At 43.8% G+C, this 14941-nt stretch overlaps 1 protein-coding gene across 2 annotated transcripts in view; it reads right to left on the bottom strand.

Moving 5' to 3' along the window:
- The window catches only part of Tmem266 (transmembrane protein 266), a 112564-nt gene that overhangs the window by 58636 nt on the left and 38987 nt on the right, over window positions 1-14941 (bottom strand). For both annotated transcript variants that reach the window (XM_021207891.2, XM_029543804.1), the window contains exon 2: window positions 1249-1380. In XM_021207891.2, coding sequence (XP_021063550.1) covers window positions 1249-1286 — 38 coding nt within the window. In that variant the 5' untranslated portion in view covers window positions 1287-1380. The remainder of the gene's footprint in view (window positions 1-1248; window positions 1381-14941) is intronic.

Here is a 14941-nt window from a genome sequence, read left to right as displayed (position 1 = left end):
TTTTTTTTTTTTAATTGAACAAACCTTCTAATCAACTTTCTAATCAATGAGCTGCTCTAAGGAGGCAGGAGTTATGTTTCTGAAACTAACAGGGAACAATTCTAAAGGGTGTGGGGCAAGTTACATCTGCCCTCCTCACATCTCTGCCCTCCTCACATCTCTGCCCTCTAGTCTGCTTTTGACAGTGGCTCAGCTCCATCTCTGGCCACATGGTCATGTCAGCAGAGACTAAAAGCTTCCTTTGGTGGCAATGAAACTCTTAGGGCTCACAGCCTCATTATTGAATGTACACTTTGGTCTTGCCTGTGAAGAACACTACAGGGAACGTGCATTAGTGGCTCTATTCAACTTCCTTGAAGGGGTAAACACCACCCTTATTAGCCAGTTTGTCACGTGGCATTGCAGTTTCTTTGGTCAAAAGGAAGTGTGTGTGTGTGTGTGTGTGTGTGTGTGTGTGAGAGAGAGAGAGAGAGAGAGAGAGAGAGAGAGAAAGAGATCTTTTTCAATCACTTGATTGTGTGTTCAGCCACGTGACTTGGTTTTGGTCAATGGGACGACAATAGGAATGCTACCAGCAGATGCATGAGAGACATCTGTACTTTCTGTCTGGCTCTTATCCCACCAACATCAGCAGTAGAGAGCGACCATCCTAGTCGGTTGGATGAATAGAGACACACTGACTGGAGTCCATGCTCCCCTAGTTCTGCCAGCAGCTCTACAACAAGGCCCAACAGTGAAGGCTGATCCCAGGGAAGATCAGCAGATCCATCTGGACGAAGGCCCAGCTGTGAGATCTCTGTGTCGTGCCGTGCTGAGGAGGGTTGTCCCAGAGCACGACAGTGGCACAGGGAACACAGCCATCCATGAGCCAGCATGCTTCTGATGACGCAGGAGCCAGACACACAGCGACAGAGGCTGGGACAGCATAGTGTAATGGAAGGAGTGTGTTTTTTACCTCAGTATTATTTACCAGTGAGTTGCCAGACAGAAAATAAATTGCCACCTGACTACTTACCACACTGACACCACATGTTAGGATCAAGTGCTTTGTCCATATGGCAGCTTGGGTTTTGGGAACCGAAAGCAACTCTCTTTTAGGAGGCTCCTGCCCAGTTTCATAAAGCCTGCTTCTAGAAACCTTCTCGTGATTTCTACATTTCCTCGTGTGTCTGAAGTAGCAGGCCTTCATCTTGTGAGAGACCCACGGCAATGTTCTGGGTCTGGAGAGCAGGTCCTGATGGTACTTACTGTGGATTGGTCATGTTGAAAGATGTAACCAAAGCCATGGCTTTGCGTGGTCTAGTGGGGCTCAGCTGTCCTTACGTCTGATCTTAGCATTTCCAAGTGGGGCTTTTACAAGATTCATGAAAACAGAGTGCCCTGAAATGATAAATGGGGATTTATTACCTTCAGATGCCAAACTGAATTCCTCCTAATCTCCTCTAAAAACGGAGTGCTTAGCACTGCCTCCCATATAGTGCTGTTCTTGACGGCACTGCTGAATGGATCTTTCCGGTAATGCCATGGAGTGGTAGTTATAGGGGCCATGCTTCTCTCTCCCCAGCCCTCCAGGCTTCTTCATTTACCCATGTTATTCCCACTAAGCGGAGGGGGCCCCACTCTCAGCATGATTTGTAATTCTGTCTCTATTTTCCTCCCAATTGAGTCTTCAATGAGAGAGCCAGCAGACAGCAGCTTAGGGGAACTAGCCCTATGGCCAGTTTATTGAGGGTCATAACCTCTCTCCCTCTTACCCACTCTGCTCTGTCTCCCCATCTACAAACAAGAGTAGCACCAAAATTTCCTGATGGAGACACGGGAGATGCTCGGAACAGAAGCAAATTATGTAAGTGATGCCTTTTATATTTGTGATTAGAAACTTTTATAAATTAAGGTGGTGGAATCTGTTGAACCTGATCACATTCCTAAAATTATTTGGAGACCTAAAAATCAACTCTTTCTCCCCAAAATCAGCTTAGATGAACAGTGTGAACTTTTCTACTATCCAATGTGACAATGCCACAGAGGAGTCCTCTGTGCGCAGGTACAGCCTGCAGAGAGGACACAGGCAGACAGAGACTCTGTTTCTGGGTGTTTTCAGACAAGCTACGATGGAGGTTGTACAAGGCTGCACCGTGCTACAAACTGCTGTTCCTACAAGAATTGCTCACAGGATAAAAACCTCGTTCTCCTGACCCGAAGCTGCTCAGAGAGGAGGCTCAGCTAGAGAGACAAAGGGAGACATCGGGTACACCACACAGAAGGGAAGGACTCTCAGGATGGGGAACACAGACCTGCCGATCAACAAGGAGCTCAGTCTGATGGTGTGGCAGGAACCCGGGGAAGGGCTAGATTCTGAGTGACCGGAAAGGAGATGAGCGCACTCTAGAAATGTGCGTGCGGAGCTGGAGCGCAATACAGCAGTCATTCGACACCAGAGGTTAGCAGGGAGAACAACGGGTTCAGACACAATTTGGACTAGGCAAGTGGACATCTCTCTCTAAGGTAAGGGTTTTACCTCACCTCAGTTGACCTTAGTAGAAAGTTCTAAACATTAAACAGAGGACACTTCCTAACAGTATTTTGGGGGCTATATGTTAAATTATGCAGAAGGTATTATAAAATTCGCTACCTCACCATGCACATTTAATCAGTCCCAACTTCCCGTTCTCTTCATAAGCATTCTCGCAATGTCTTCCTGGCACTGAGAGGCCTGGGGGATCCCCACAGCGGGGAGTGAGGTGAGCAACACATCTTCCCAAGATGGGGTCTTGGTAAACTGGCATTCCCAGATGAGCACCTGCAACACTATCCAGGGTTAACAGCCCGTGAAGGACTCCTCAGGGAGTCCCTCTTCAGCACACACCTCCCAGTCCAGCTGGGCAGGCAACTTAGAATATAGACAACCCCAAGCTTTCTACCCACTAACTAAAGAATAAAATCTGACGATTCTCTAATTAGAAATAAGAAACACACGCTGTTAGAACAACATATTACAGCACATATTAAAGGGGCAAAAAGGAAGAAATTAAAATGGTAAAGAATTTTAATTTCACTTTTCAGAAGAAAAATTTTCAAACAGATACAACACTGTAGGGAACTGAGTGATGGACCGTTACCTCCTCACCACCCAACCTCACCACTTAGCAATTATCAGCATCTTGTTTCTTCTATACACTTGTCCATGCCCTGCCCCTCATGATTATTTTGAAATAAATCATAATAGATCCTTGATATCATCTTATCGAACTGAAAAACATTGAGTGCTAAGAAACAAAAGGCTCCTTTATTTATTAGTATACAATCTTTTTATTCTTAGAGAAGTTCACACAATGTATTTTGATCATTAACTTACTTTTCTTTTGCCGCGGTAAGACACCACGACAAAGGCAACTTACATTTTAAGAGTTCCCTGGGGGCTTATAGTTGCAGAGGGTTAGAGTCTATGACCATCACGGTGGAGAGCAGAGTAGCCGTAGGCAGACATGGTGTTGGAGCAATAACCAAGACCTTACATCTGGTCCACAAGCATGAGGCAGAGAGGGAGAGATAACTAGAGATGGTGTGGGCCTCCAGTGACAGCCTCCTCCAGCAAGGCCACACCTCCTAATCCTTCCTAAACAATTTCACCTGTTGAGAACCAAGTATTCAGACATATGAGTCTATGGAGGGAGGTCATTCTCACTCCAATTACCACAGTTAAATTCCTCTGCCTCTCTCCTTTTCAGTCTTCTTCATGTCTTCTGCTTTTTAAGAGACTCTCATAGCAACCGTCTTAGCTATCTGGTTCTTTTGATCTTTCTACCCCTCTTCTGTGATCTCCCCTAGAGTCTTAAGTGTGGGTGTGTGCTGAAGGCAAAGGCACATCAACCCCGCAGGCAGTTGATGTCTGCATTTTGACCAGTAGTGGCTTTTTGTAATTGTCTCTGCTGCAAAAAGAAGCAGTGTCTTTGATAAGGGGTGGGAGCTATGCTATCTGTGGGTGTAAGGATAAGCTTTAGATCACAGTTAGAGATGACACAGGGTTTGGAAGCTGGCGGGAGTGGGGTCTCTCTAGGTTATATGGCTTTACCTGACACAGGGAATTGGATGAATTTACAGTCCCTGGCATGAATTCCTTCATGTTGATCAGGCTGTTAAGTACAATTTAGCTGACTCCTGTTTACCTCCGTGTTGTGAATGCCACTACTGTGCCTGTCAGTATATCTTGCCATCCTGGCTATCGTGGTTCACTGTGTTACAGTTAGGTCTGACTATTATTAATTACTTCTCTCCATTGGCAGCTTACTCTGCTCCTCCTGAAACTGTAAGAGCAGGGAGGAGGCCTCAAGGTCAGCCCCAGATTGATTCTTCTAGATCCAGTGTCCAAAATGTGTCTTCAGTAAGAGGATCTTACCTTCTTTTTCTGAAGGGCCACAGCAGCAGACTATATTGTCTTGGGAATCTCTTGGACTTCCCTGAGCAAAAATTCAAAGGAGGGTTTCCACGCTAGCCACTGGAGTGCTTGTTAAATAGTCTCCAGATTCTTTTTGGGAAGAAATCATGTCACTATAATTGGTGTAATATCTGTAAAATATTTCTCTCTCTTTCTCTCTCTTTCTCTCTCTCTCTCTCTCTCTCTCTCTCTCTCTCTCTCTGTGTGATTTTAAGTATCCATAAAATGATATAATCCCCTCTGGCTTTTTCAAACATTTTTAATGTTACTTCTCCCTCCTCCTTTGTTCTCCCTCCTCCTTCCTCCTTCCGTTCCCCTCCTTTTTCTTCCTTCCTTCTCCCTCCTTCCTCCCTCTCCCAGGTAAGTCCCTCCCTGCCACTCATTTTTCAGTTCACTAATGGCTAAGGCTCACAAACCTCTTTTTAAAAAAGCATACCACCTTATCAAGAAAAAAAAAAGATAGAGAAGATGCACATAGATAATGCCAAAATGGAAGGAAAACACTAAATTTCCATCCTAGGAACAAAAATATCATAGGAAGCCAAGTGCAGCCACTCCCATCTGTGATCCCAGCCCATGGATACTAGGATGACATAGTGATGCCCCCGTCTCTATAGTCATGCTATAGCTGTTGATAATAATAATAAATAATAATAAATTGAAATTAAAATATTAAAAAAGCCTACCACAAAAGGTACTGTCAATCCCACATCAATACCTTCTTAACATTAAGCATTTCTTTGCCAGCCCTGTAATGTCTTAAAGGCTTTTTCAACAAGGAGCTGTGTTGGTTGGATATGGTTTTCTTTGTTTTTGTTTGTCTGTCAACTTGATACAAGTTGTGGTCATCTGGGAAAAGGAGACCTTATTTGAGAGAATGCCTCGATCAAACTGGTCCATAGGCAAGTCTGTGGGGCATCTTCTTGATTGGTGATCGATGTGGGAGGGCCCAGCCTACTGTGGGTGGTGCGACCCTGGGCAGGTGGACCTGGGTTATATAAGCAAGCAAACTGAGCTGTGGAAAACAAGCATGGGAAACAGCATCTCCCCACGGTCTCGGCTTTAGCGCCCACCTTCAGTTCCTGCCTTGTGTTCCTGCCTGGCTCCCCTTGCTGATGAACTGTCATTGACAAGGTAAAGTAAACTCTTTCCTTCCCAAGTTGTTTTTGTCTTTGTCACAGTCATAGAACAACAACAACAACAAAAAAGCGCAAAACCTCAAACAGGAGCCAAGCCAGACCCTACTTTATCTCCAAGCTCCCCTGCAACCATCCTTTTCCTGTGACCAGTATTGATAAAAACTGGTCATTTGTCCTATAATCTTGGGTTGCGGTTATTGTATCTCTTCAATAGATATAATTAATCATTACATTCCTCTGTCTCATATACTTCCTGTAAATTTTAATTGCTTATAGACTTTAACTACATTCAAGCTCATTTTTTACAAGACTCTATCGGTAGTATCATAGCCTGTAATCAATGTTACCTTGTTAGCTCTCTTCTCATGATATCAACAGCCATTGATGGTTTACTAGATCCATTCATTCATGCATTTAGTAGGTTGACAAAATGGTGAGTTTGTCAGTATTTATCAAACAGCTTCTATGAGTACAAGCTTTTCCCTATCAATGGTTTAGCCAGACTAAGATAGTTAACATAGAGAAAAAAATACATTTTTTAAATTAGGTTTCAGAACAATAACTTTGTCTCTCACCATCTTTCAAAATGATTGATATGGTGTTTGCTGTATTTAGAAGTCTCATGGAGGGGCTGGGTGGGAAGCTGAGTCCCTGACAGGTGGTAGCAGTTTCTTGGAGAAGAGATGAGCTGCAGCTTTAAGGGATGTCTGCCTCTTAGCACAGCAGCAAACGTTAAGGCCAGGAAGAGGGTGGAGTCATATTAGATGGACAGTAACTAGCCACTGCGGCTGGAACTTCTGGTCCTTAGCAAGCAGCATATTTTAGAGGACAAAATGCTTTAAGATGACAGGAACACGCAGCCTGGCTGTTACTTAAAAATAATATTTTCCAAACAAAACCACCCCCAAAGCGCAAGCCTAGCACGAAGCAGGTGTAGTCTGGCACTCTATAAATGAACATCTGAAGTGCAAACCTGCTGCCTCATAAACCTGGTAAAAGTAGGAGAGAGAAGCGCAGTGTCTGGCTCGAGTGGGTAGAAGCTGCCACATAGATCGCAGTAGAGTTCTAGGCTCTATACCTGTTGACCACGTGTGATTTAATGATACCGTGTGTGACTGTTGCAGCAAATCAGCTGTCCTTGGGATCTGGGGCTTAAAAGGGCTTCTAAGACCAACTAGCTTCTTAACTAACAAGTGGGAAAAAAAAAACCGGCTTAATTTAGTTCTCCTGTCCCCAGAGATCCCTGAGCTCATTCTCCATCCTTATGTCAAGTGATAGCCCATGGCTGTGTTCATACCAGTTTCATTGGTTTCTTTGTCTAGTTTCACTCTGACCCATCGGGAAATCTAAATTCATAGACTACTCTGTGAAAATGTCAACTCGAACTCACAGGTGGAAGAAGAGAAGTCTGTTAAATGTCCCATGTGTTCCTGACACTCTAGGTCCGGGGCTCTCAAAACTATTCCAGTACCACATTGACTCGGGAGCTCACGGGGCCCAGGTTGCTGGGTTCACTGATGAGCTCTCTAATTTGGCACTGCTGTGAAGGTGAGGGTCTGAAAGTTTGCGCGTCGGTTGGGAACAGACCCGCCCACACACTCCACACTCCGGTCTGGCAGGGGAGACGGATGAAGGGCAAGCACACACTTCGATCTCTGGCAGGTGAAGCGAGCTGTCTGCCACGCTCGCTCCTTGGGTGGGATTACCAGCTGAACATGCTCCGGCCAGGCTGTACAGACAGAACAGTGCCAGGGATGCTGTTGGCAAGCAGCTAGGGCGGTGAAAGCGGTCTGTGTCCTTCTTGTAGGGAGATGACATGGTAATACCACCGAGGACCTGCGCTTTGGGAAGACAACGTATTTAGGATGTAGAGTAAAAGGTTCTGAGATGGGTATTATGGCTGTAGTCTCGGGTCCTCGAGGGGGTGAATCAGGAGGATCACCTAAACTTTGGTGCTCAAGTCGAGCTTTGGCCAGTTCACTGAGACTTCATCTCAAACCCAAAAGCAAGATATGATGATTTATATATACATCATGAAATGGGTGTCAGGGCCAAGCTAATTATTGTCTGTCCCCTGGAATAATTATCTTTACTATTATTTTGGTGGTGATGAGAACACTTGTGATCTCAGTACATTTCAAGTAAACAACATGTTCTTATTATCAGTTCTCATTCTATATATTTGGTTTCTAATAGTCATTATCTTACAATTAAGGTTTTGTTGTTGCTTGGCTGACGTCTCCCTTTCCCCCACACATCTCTCAGTCCCTGATATCCACTATTCAGGCGTTGGTTTCCATGAACTCAACTTTTTATATTGGTTCTGATATAAGTGATGTTATTTAGTACTGAATTCCTATGTCTGGTTTATTTCACTCCACACAATTTTTTCATGATTCATTCACCTTGTTGAGATGGCAGATTTCTTTCTTTTTAGGGTTAAATAATATTGCTGTGTATGTGAATTTTCTTTTATCAATTCATCTGTCAATGGAAGTCTGCTATAATTTGGACTAGGTTTAATTAATATATAATATAAGAGTGTTTGCCCACATATATGTATGCGCACCACAAATGCACACACCTGGTGCCTGTGGTGGTCAGGAGAGGGTGATGGAGACCCTGGAACTGGAGTTATGGATGGTCTTGAACCACTGGGTGGATCCTGGGAATGAAACCCTTAGTTCTCTACAAGAGAACTAAGTGTTCTCAAACACTGAGCCAACTCTCCAGCCCCTGTAGTTTGGATCTTAAGTGACTTCTAAAGGCCCTCATGTTAAAAGCATGCTCACCAGGATGTCATGCAACCTTTAAGAGTGTAGGGACTAAGGTTAGATCCCTGGGGAGATCGAACCCTCAAGGTGGGTTGTGGGATCTTGGCCCTTTCTTTTTCCCTTTGATGTATAGGCCATGAAGCAAGCAGTGGTACCATCCGGCACCTCTAGCAGGGGCCTCACACTGACGAGGCTGCATGATCAGGAGCTGACACCTCTAAAACTGTGAGCCAAATCAGCCCTTTCTCTTTGATCATTGATGATAGCAGGTGTTTTTATAGTAAAAGAAAACTGACTAACCCCAAGACTGAGGTTGATTCTGTGTTCCTATGGCCACTGTGAATAATGCATAGACTGCAGACCTTACATTGAGATACTGGCTGAATTACTTTTGGGTCTATATCCAAAAGTAGGATTGCTTAATTTTAAAATTTTGGAACATTTACATTGTTTGTCAACTTGGCTGTATTCATGTATATCCCCTCAGTGTTCAGGGTTTCCTCTTCTACAGATCTTGTGACTTCTAATGAGGTCATGTTAAAAGCTGAGTGGTGATGTCCCATGGTTTTGTATGTTAATGATGACTGGCTACATTGAACATCTTTTTTACATACCTATGCCCTTCTATACCTCATCTTTGGAGCAGAGTCTATTCTATACCTATGTACATTGTATTATTATTTTAGATTAAAAATTTTATTTAGTATATGAATATTTCTGCTTACATATATGTCTATGTACCACCTTCATGCCTGGTACCTAAAGAGATCAAAAGAGGACATTGGATCCACTGGAACTGGAGTTACAGAGAGCTGCAAGCTTCAGTGCTGGGAATTGAACCCAGGTCTTCTGCAAGAGCAACAAGCACCCTATTAAGCCATCTCTCCAGCACCCTCCTTTGCCCATTTTAATTGGGTTGTTTTTTTGGGGGGTGGTTGGGTTGGGTTTTTTTCAAGACATGATTTCTTTGTAGCGCTCACTGTCCTAGAACTCACTCTGTAGATCAGACTGGCCTCAGAGAGGCACACCTGCCTTTGCCTCCCTAGTGCTGGGATTGAAGGCTTGTACCAGAGAGCCTGGCTCCATCTTAGAGATAGGACCTCTCACTAAACCTGGAATTCCCGGGGAATTCACCATTCAACTAGACTGTCCTGTTCCTGCCCCCCAGTGCTCGGACTACAGGAGTACACTGCGCCCCTCGACCTGAGTTAGCATTAGTGCTAGGGATCCCAACTTGGTTCACTGTGCTTGCGAGTCAAGCACATTGCTCACTCAACCATCTCTCCAGTCCTCTGTGCATGGTTGGCGTCTGGGCTCTCCATTCTGCACCACTGATTTTCTGTGTCTATATTTATGTGAGTACCATACTATTTTGATTACTATAGATTTGCAACATAATAATCAGAAAGTAGGATGCCTCTGAACTTTTCCCTTTTAATATTCTTTGGCTATTTGAGGTTCCATGTGAATTTTAGATTTTTTTCTAGTTCTGTGAAAAATGACAACGGAATTTTGTTGGTGCCTATATTGAATTATTTACACACATGGTTTGAGTAGTATGGATATTTTAAATGGATCTTTTAATCCAGGAACATGGGATACTTTTCCAGTCACTTGTGTCTTCTACAGTTTCTTCTGTACCAGTATCTCACTAGTTTTTTTCAGCCTACTAAGAACCACACTCTTGCCATCCACACACTCCTTCACCCTGCACATAATGCATCCCTCAGACTCGCTGCCTGTGGTGAAGAACGTCTAATTCAGCCCCGGTTTGCACATTTTCCTACCAGCTCCAAAATACAAAAGTTAAAGGCTGCCTCTACATGGAGAGGAGCTGTGGTAGGCATATCTCTCTAAACTTGTCAGCAAACATCTTCTTGTGTCTTCTTAGCACTGGGTCTCACAGCTACAAAGAGGACTGGGAAAGCAGCGGGGAGTTCGAGGAGAGCCTGGATCAGCTGGGATTCATCCGCTTGGAGTGAGCTTGTTGTTTTATCAAATCATCTCAGTTCTCTTAACAAGAAAGGAAGGGCTGTTGTCTGGGTAACAAAGATGTGCCACATCTGGAACTTCAAACAAGACTGGCTAATTGGTGGATGGATGGTTAAAAAAAAAAAATTACAAAGCCACGTTGTCAACAACAAAAACAAACACATGCCATACAGACTCTCTCTCTTATTTGGATATAGCACTGCATGCATGGAAGATGCAGTTTAGACCACAGAGCCTTCTGTAGAATCTGGTTGCAGGGAGAAGCCACTACACTCCAGTGCCCTTTGTGGACATGATGTTCTTGCTCTCAAAAGGCAGCTATCCCTTCCTACCCCCCAACCCCCACTGGATGAGGAGGTTTTATGCTCGGGCAGCTTAAGGTCAACTTTGTTGTCGCCTTGACCTGCTAATTCCTTGCTCCATTAGCAAGGAGCTAAAATGAAGAAAATCAATCACTCGCCCAGGCATCCTCCTCCACTCTCCAGTCTACTGCAAAATTTTAGCTACAGATTTACTCAGCAAGAGCAGACCCATAATGGCTTTCCTTTTAGGCGCATGGGGTCTACTGTGGATCCCTCTGTCTCTCGTTTGTGCACCGATGCCTTCTATCCGTCACTACCGATCTATCTCATGAAGTGTAGGTCACACAAAACCAAATCCAATTGTCCAAAACAAGTCAGGTATACAGAGATGAAACTTAGGTGGACCATAATCATAATTCCTTCCTCCCCCTCAATATCATTTCCCTCTCCCTACTTTCAGTTTCCATAAATTCCCTAAATTGAGAGTCCCGTGCGACTTGCTGCAACAGAGGATAGATACCCTGGACAGCCTGAGCAGGAAAGGATGCCATCAGCAAACTTCTACCGGTTCCAAGTAGAAGTGATTTTCTCTCCAGAGTTCTGCAGGGATAGTAGGGAACGCATATTGCACTGGCTGGGGAATTACCAATAATGAGCACAGGGTAGTAAAGCATGCCCTGTCCCTCCAGCCCTCCCCAACCCCTGACCAAGCAAATCTTGAGCAGCAACACCAGCTATGCACATCGCCAAAGCAGCCTTTTGCTTTCCACGGTGATCAGTGAAGTATGTTAGGAGCTCAGATGTAAAACTTACATACAGACTAATTTTGGTGGGTTTTTCTTTAACAGAATAAAACTAATCCACTCTTAATCACTACACATCCTTTCCAGAAATTGGGTAATTTACAATTTCTATTTTCTTAATTCATAAATGTGCATGCATATTAAAAAACCTTATATAAATGAACTCTCACCATCTCATGTTTTAGTGGTGTCTGTTATTTCTCTGTTACCTATGGTAATCTTATTTTGTCTTGATACATATATGCATATATGTAAGCAACTCCCAATGTCAACAAAATGTACATCATTTTCTTTGTGCTCACTAAACTATATAGAAATATTTTGTTTTTTATTACAAAAAACATATAATTCATGTATAGTTGGATTTAGCTTGTAGAAACTCCTTCTCCCAAGTCAAGCTGGAAGACTCTAACTGATTATTTTTATGAATGATTGCATCCTGGTGTGGATGCCCACCAGTTAGTTAACAATTTCCCTGCTCAGGCTTAGTTTATTTTTGGATTCTGTGGGGAGCCACTGTGAAAAATGCTTGGATATATTTTATTATGTGCTGATTCTTTTGCTTCTGTGAGATGGATTCCCATCAGTGGTTATTTCGGGGATAAAGGGTATATATTTAAAACTTTAATAGTTAACTACAATTGCTTTTAAAAAGCTGTAATCATTCACATTCCATAGCAAAGTAAGGGAGTTCTCCTTGGAGGGAAGACCTCGTAAACAACTATGAGCTGTCAAAGAAGGCTGTCGACTCAGTAGGGTCAAAATTGTGTTTAATTGTGCCCCTTCCCCATGGAGCACCCGGAGTGACAATAAGAAAAGAAGAAGATAATGATAAAAGTCCAAAGTAGCCCCAGATGTCCTTACAACAAAAGAATCCTCAGTTGGCTTAAGAACCACCCCATCAAGTGTGTTCATGGATGGTCTCAACATCTGCTGAGGATTCTAATTTCTTCCATAAATACTCCTTAGACTAAATAAACCAAAAAACCCACAGCCAATCCATAGGCCTTGACGAGTGTCCTTCCCCTCCACACACAGAGGAACCTAAAGCCGATAGGGTGGGTAGAAACATAGCAGGTCGGATCCAACAGATTTCAAATTAAACAGGGAAAATTTTTAGGAAGAGCTATTTTCTTTTAGTAAGCAGCACACCAATATGTAAGTCATTGCTCAAAAAATTGTCAAAATATTGCTAGAAATTCCTAGAAGGTGGCGTCTGAGCTTCCCAGATTCCACCCCTCCCCCACTGTCGGGCTTATCAGTGCACTCCCAGAGAAGCCAGTCTCCTCTCAAAACCAGATACTCTTTTTTTTTTTTTTTTTTTTTTTTAAGATTTACTTATTTATTTTATGTATATGAGTACACTGCAGCTGTCTTCAGACACACCAGAAGAGGGCATCAGATCCCATTACAGATGGTTGTGAGCCACCATGTGGTTGCTGGGAATGGAACTCAGGACCTCTGGAAGAGCGGTCAGTGCTCTTAACCTCTGAGCCATCTCTCCAGCCCCAAACCTACAGATTCTTGTATCATGATGACAAGGCCCAAATTTTACTACTATCTTATTTTCACACCAGTGGCATAGTGTTCCTTGGCACCAGGCTGTGTCCAGTTTCAATCAGGACTTGGGGAAGTGCTGCCTACCAGCATCTCCCTTTGAAGAATCAGGTACACTTCGAACTCGGCCAGCAGTAACCTGGTGATGCTAGCTATAGATCTCATGGGATGCTGGATCTCATTTCCTTCAAAAGATCATTTCTTCCCAGAAGGAGGGAACCAGAGAGAACCAAGCCATGGTATCTAGACTGAGGATGACTATATTACTGGTTAGGGTTCCTCAGACAACAGGCATCAGCAGGGAGTAGGGAAAGGGCAAGCTCAAGATGGGCACTGTGGTGCAGAACAGTCCAAGGCAATACCCGTATTCATCAGAATGGAAAGCCTGAGGCAGGAGAAGATAATGGTGGGAGAGGCTGTGTGCTCATTGCCTGCCGACTTCTATGGACAACGCAGATTCCTGGGCTATGCTGGCAGTTCTGACAAGGGAACCAGGAGATGAATTTCCTTCATCAGTCCAAGGTGCCTGGCCCTCTAAGAGATGGTGACCTGATGACCCCTTCCACTGATTTCTTAAAACCCTCAGTAAGGGTCTCTAATTTCAGAAGCACCCGCAGGCCTCAGTTTACTCCAGGCAGTTAAGAAGCTGAGATATGCTAGTCAGAGCTGTTTTGTAACAAGTAAATGACAAGTGACTAGCCCACCCCAGTCTCTCTCATTTCATGTCTCTTAATCCTGGTGTGTGACAGTCACAAAACTGGGAGAATTGTTACTGTTAAACACCACATTTCCTTGCCTCTGAGAAGCCATCAAAATACCGTACACAGTCAATTCAATAGCAGCTTGTCAAGGAAAAATACACACTGTCGCACTGAATTTATACATCAGATATAAGATCCTGATCGTTTCAATAATGGGAGGTATGGAAAAGAGGCTCGGAACAAGACTCTCTAACCTAGTCCCGTGTCTGGGGACAGGAGGAAGAGCCATGTTTCCTTTCTCACTTCACCCGACTCACAGGCTATGAACCACTTTGATGCTTCATGCCACAGTGGGTTTTATTAATGTACCATCTAACCTTGACGGTACACTTCTTTGGACCTGGGTCACAATCAGCAGACTTAATAAGCAACCCCTCCCAGACACACTTCTGCCTGCCACGTTTAGCTCAACTGCTTCCCAAAGTCAGTAAGAACAAGGCAAGGCCCTGGGATGGTCTTATGAGTGTACTTTCCATTGGAGGGTAGTGTTCCTCACTGACCCATCAAACAGGGAGGACAGTTCTCAACAATCCTGTGTGGTGCTGGGGACAGCTGGGTGGAAGAGACACCAGTGACAAATGTCCAAGGTCATCTCTGTACCTAGGAGAAACATGACTGAATATGCATTCCCTTGACTGATTTAGTAGCATATATTTTAAAAATTAATGGGGTTTATTTTTTTATAAAAGATTTGGAAATATTGAAAAGTTGTTGTCTTAGGATTTTACTGCTGTGAACAGACACCATGACCAAGGCAGCTCTTGTAAGGACAACATTTAGTTGGGGCTGGCTTACAGGTTCAGAGGTTCAGTCCATTATCATCAAGGCAGGAACATGGCAGCATCCAGGCAGTCATGGTGCAGGAGGAGTTGAAAGTTCTACATCTTCATCTGAAGGCTGCTAGGAGAAGACTGGTTCAACGTGGTTAGGAGGAGGGTCTCATTGCCCACTCTCACAGGGACACACCTACTCCAACAAGACCACACCTCCTAATAGTGCCACTCCCTGAGCCAAGCATATGCAAACCATCACAACTGTCTAGTAAGCATGTTCCTGCCTTTGTTGATACAGTTCCCTGATATTAGCATGTTGCATTTGTTAAAACTGGCAAATCAGTATTAATATGTTATCATGAACTAAGTAAAGCTAAATTAGGATTCATTTTCTGTGCTGTTCAG

Source organism: Mus pahari, chromosome 10 (genome assembly GCF_900095145.1).
Source record: "Mus pahari chromosome 10, PAHARI_EIJ_v1.1, whole genome shotgun sequence".
Taxonomy (NCBI): Eukaryota; Metazoa; Chordata; class Mammalia; order Rodentia; family Muridae; genus Mus; species Mus pahari.
This window is presented reverse-complemented; position numbering and strand designations above follow the sequence as displayed.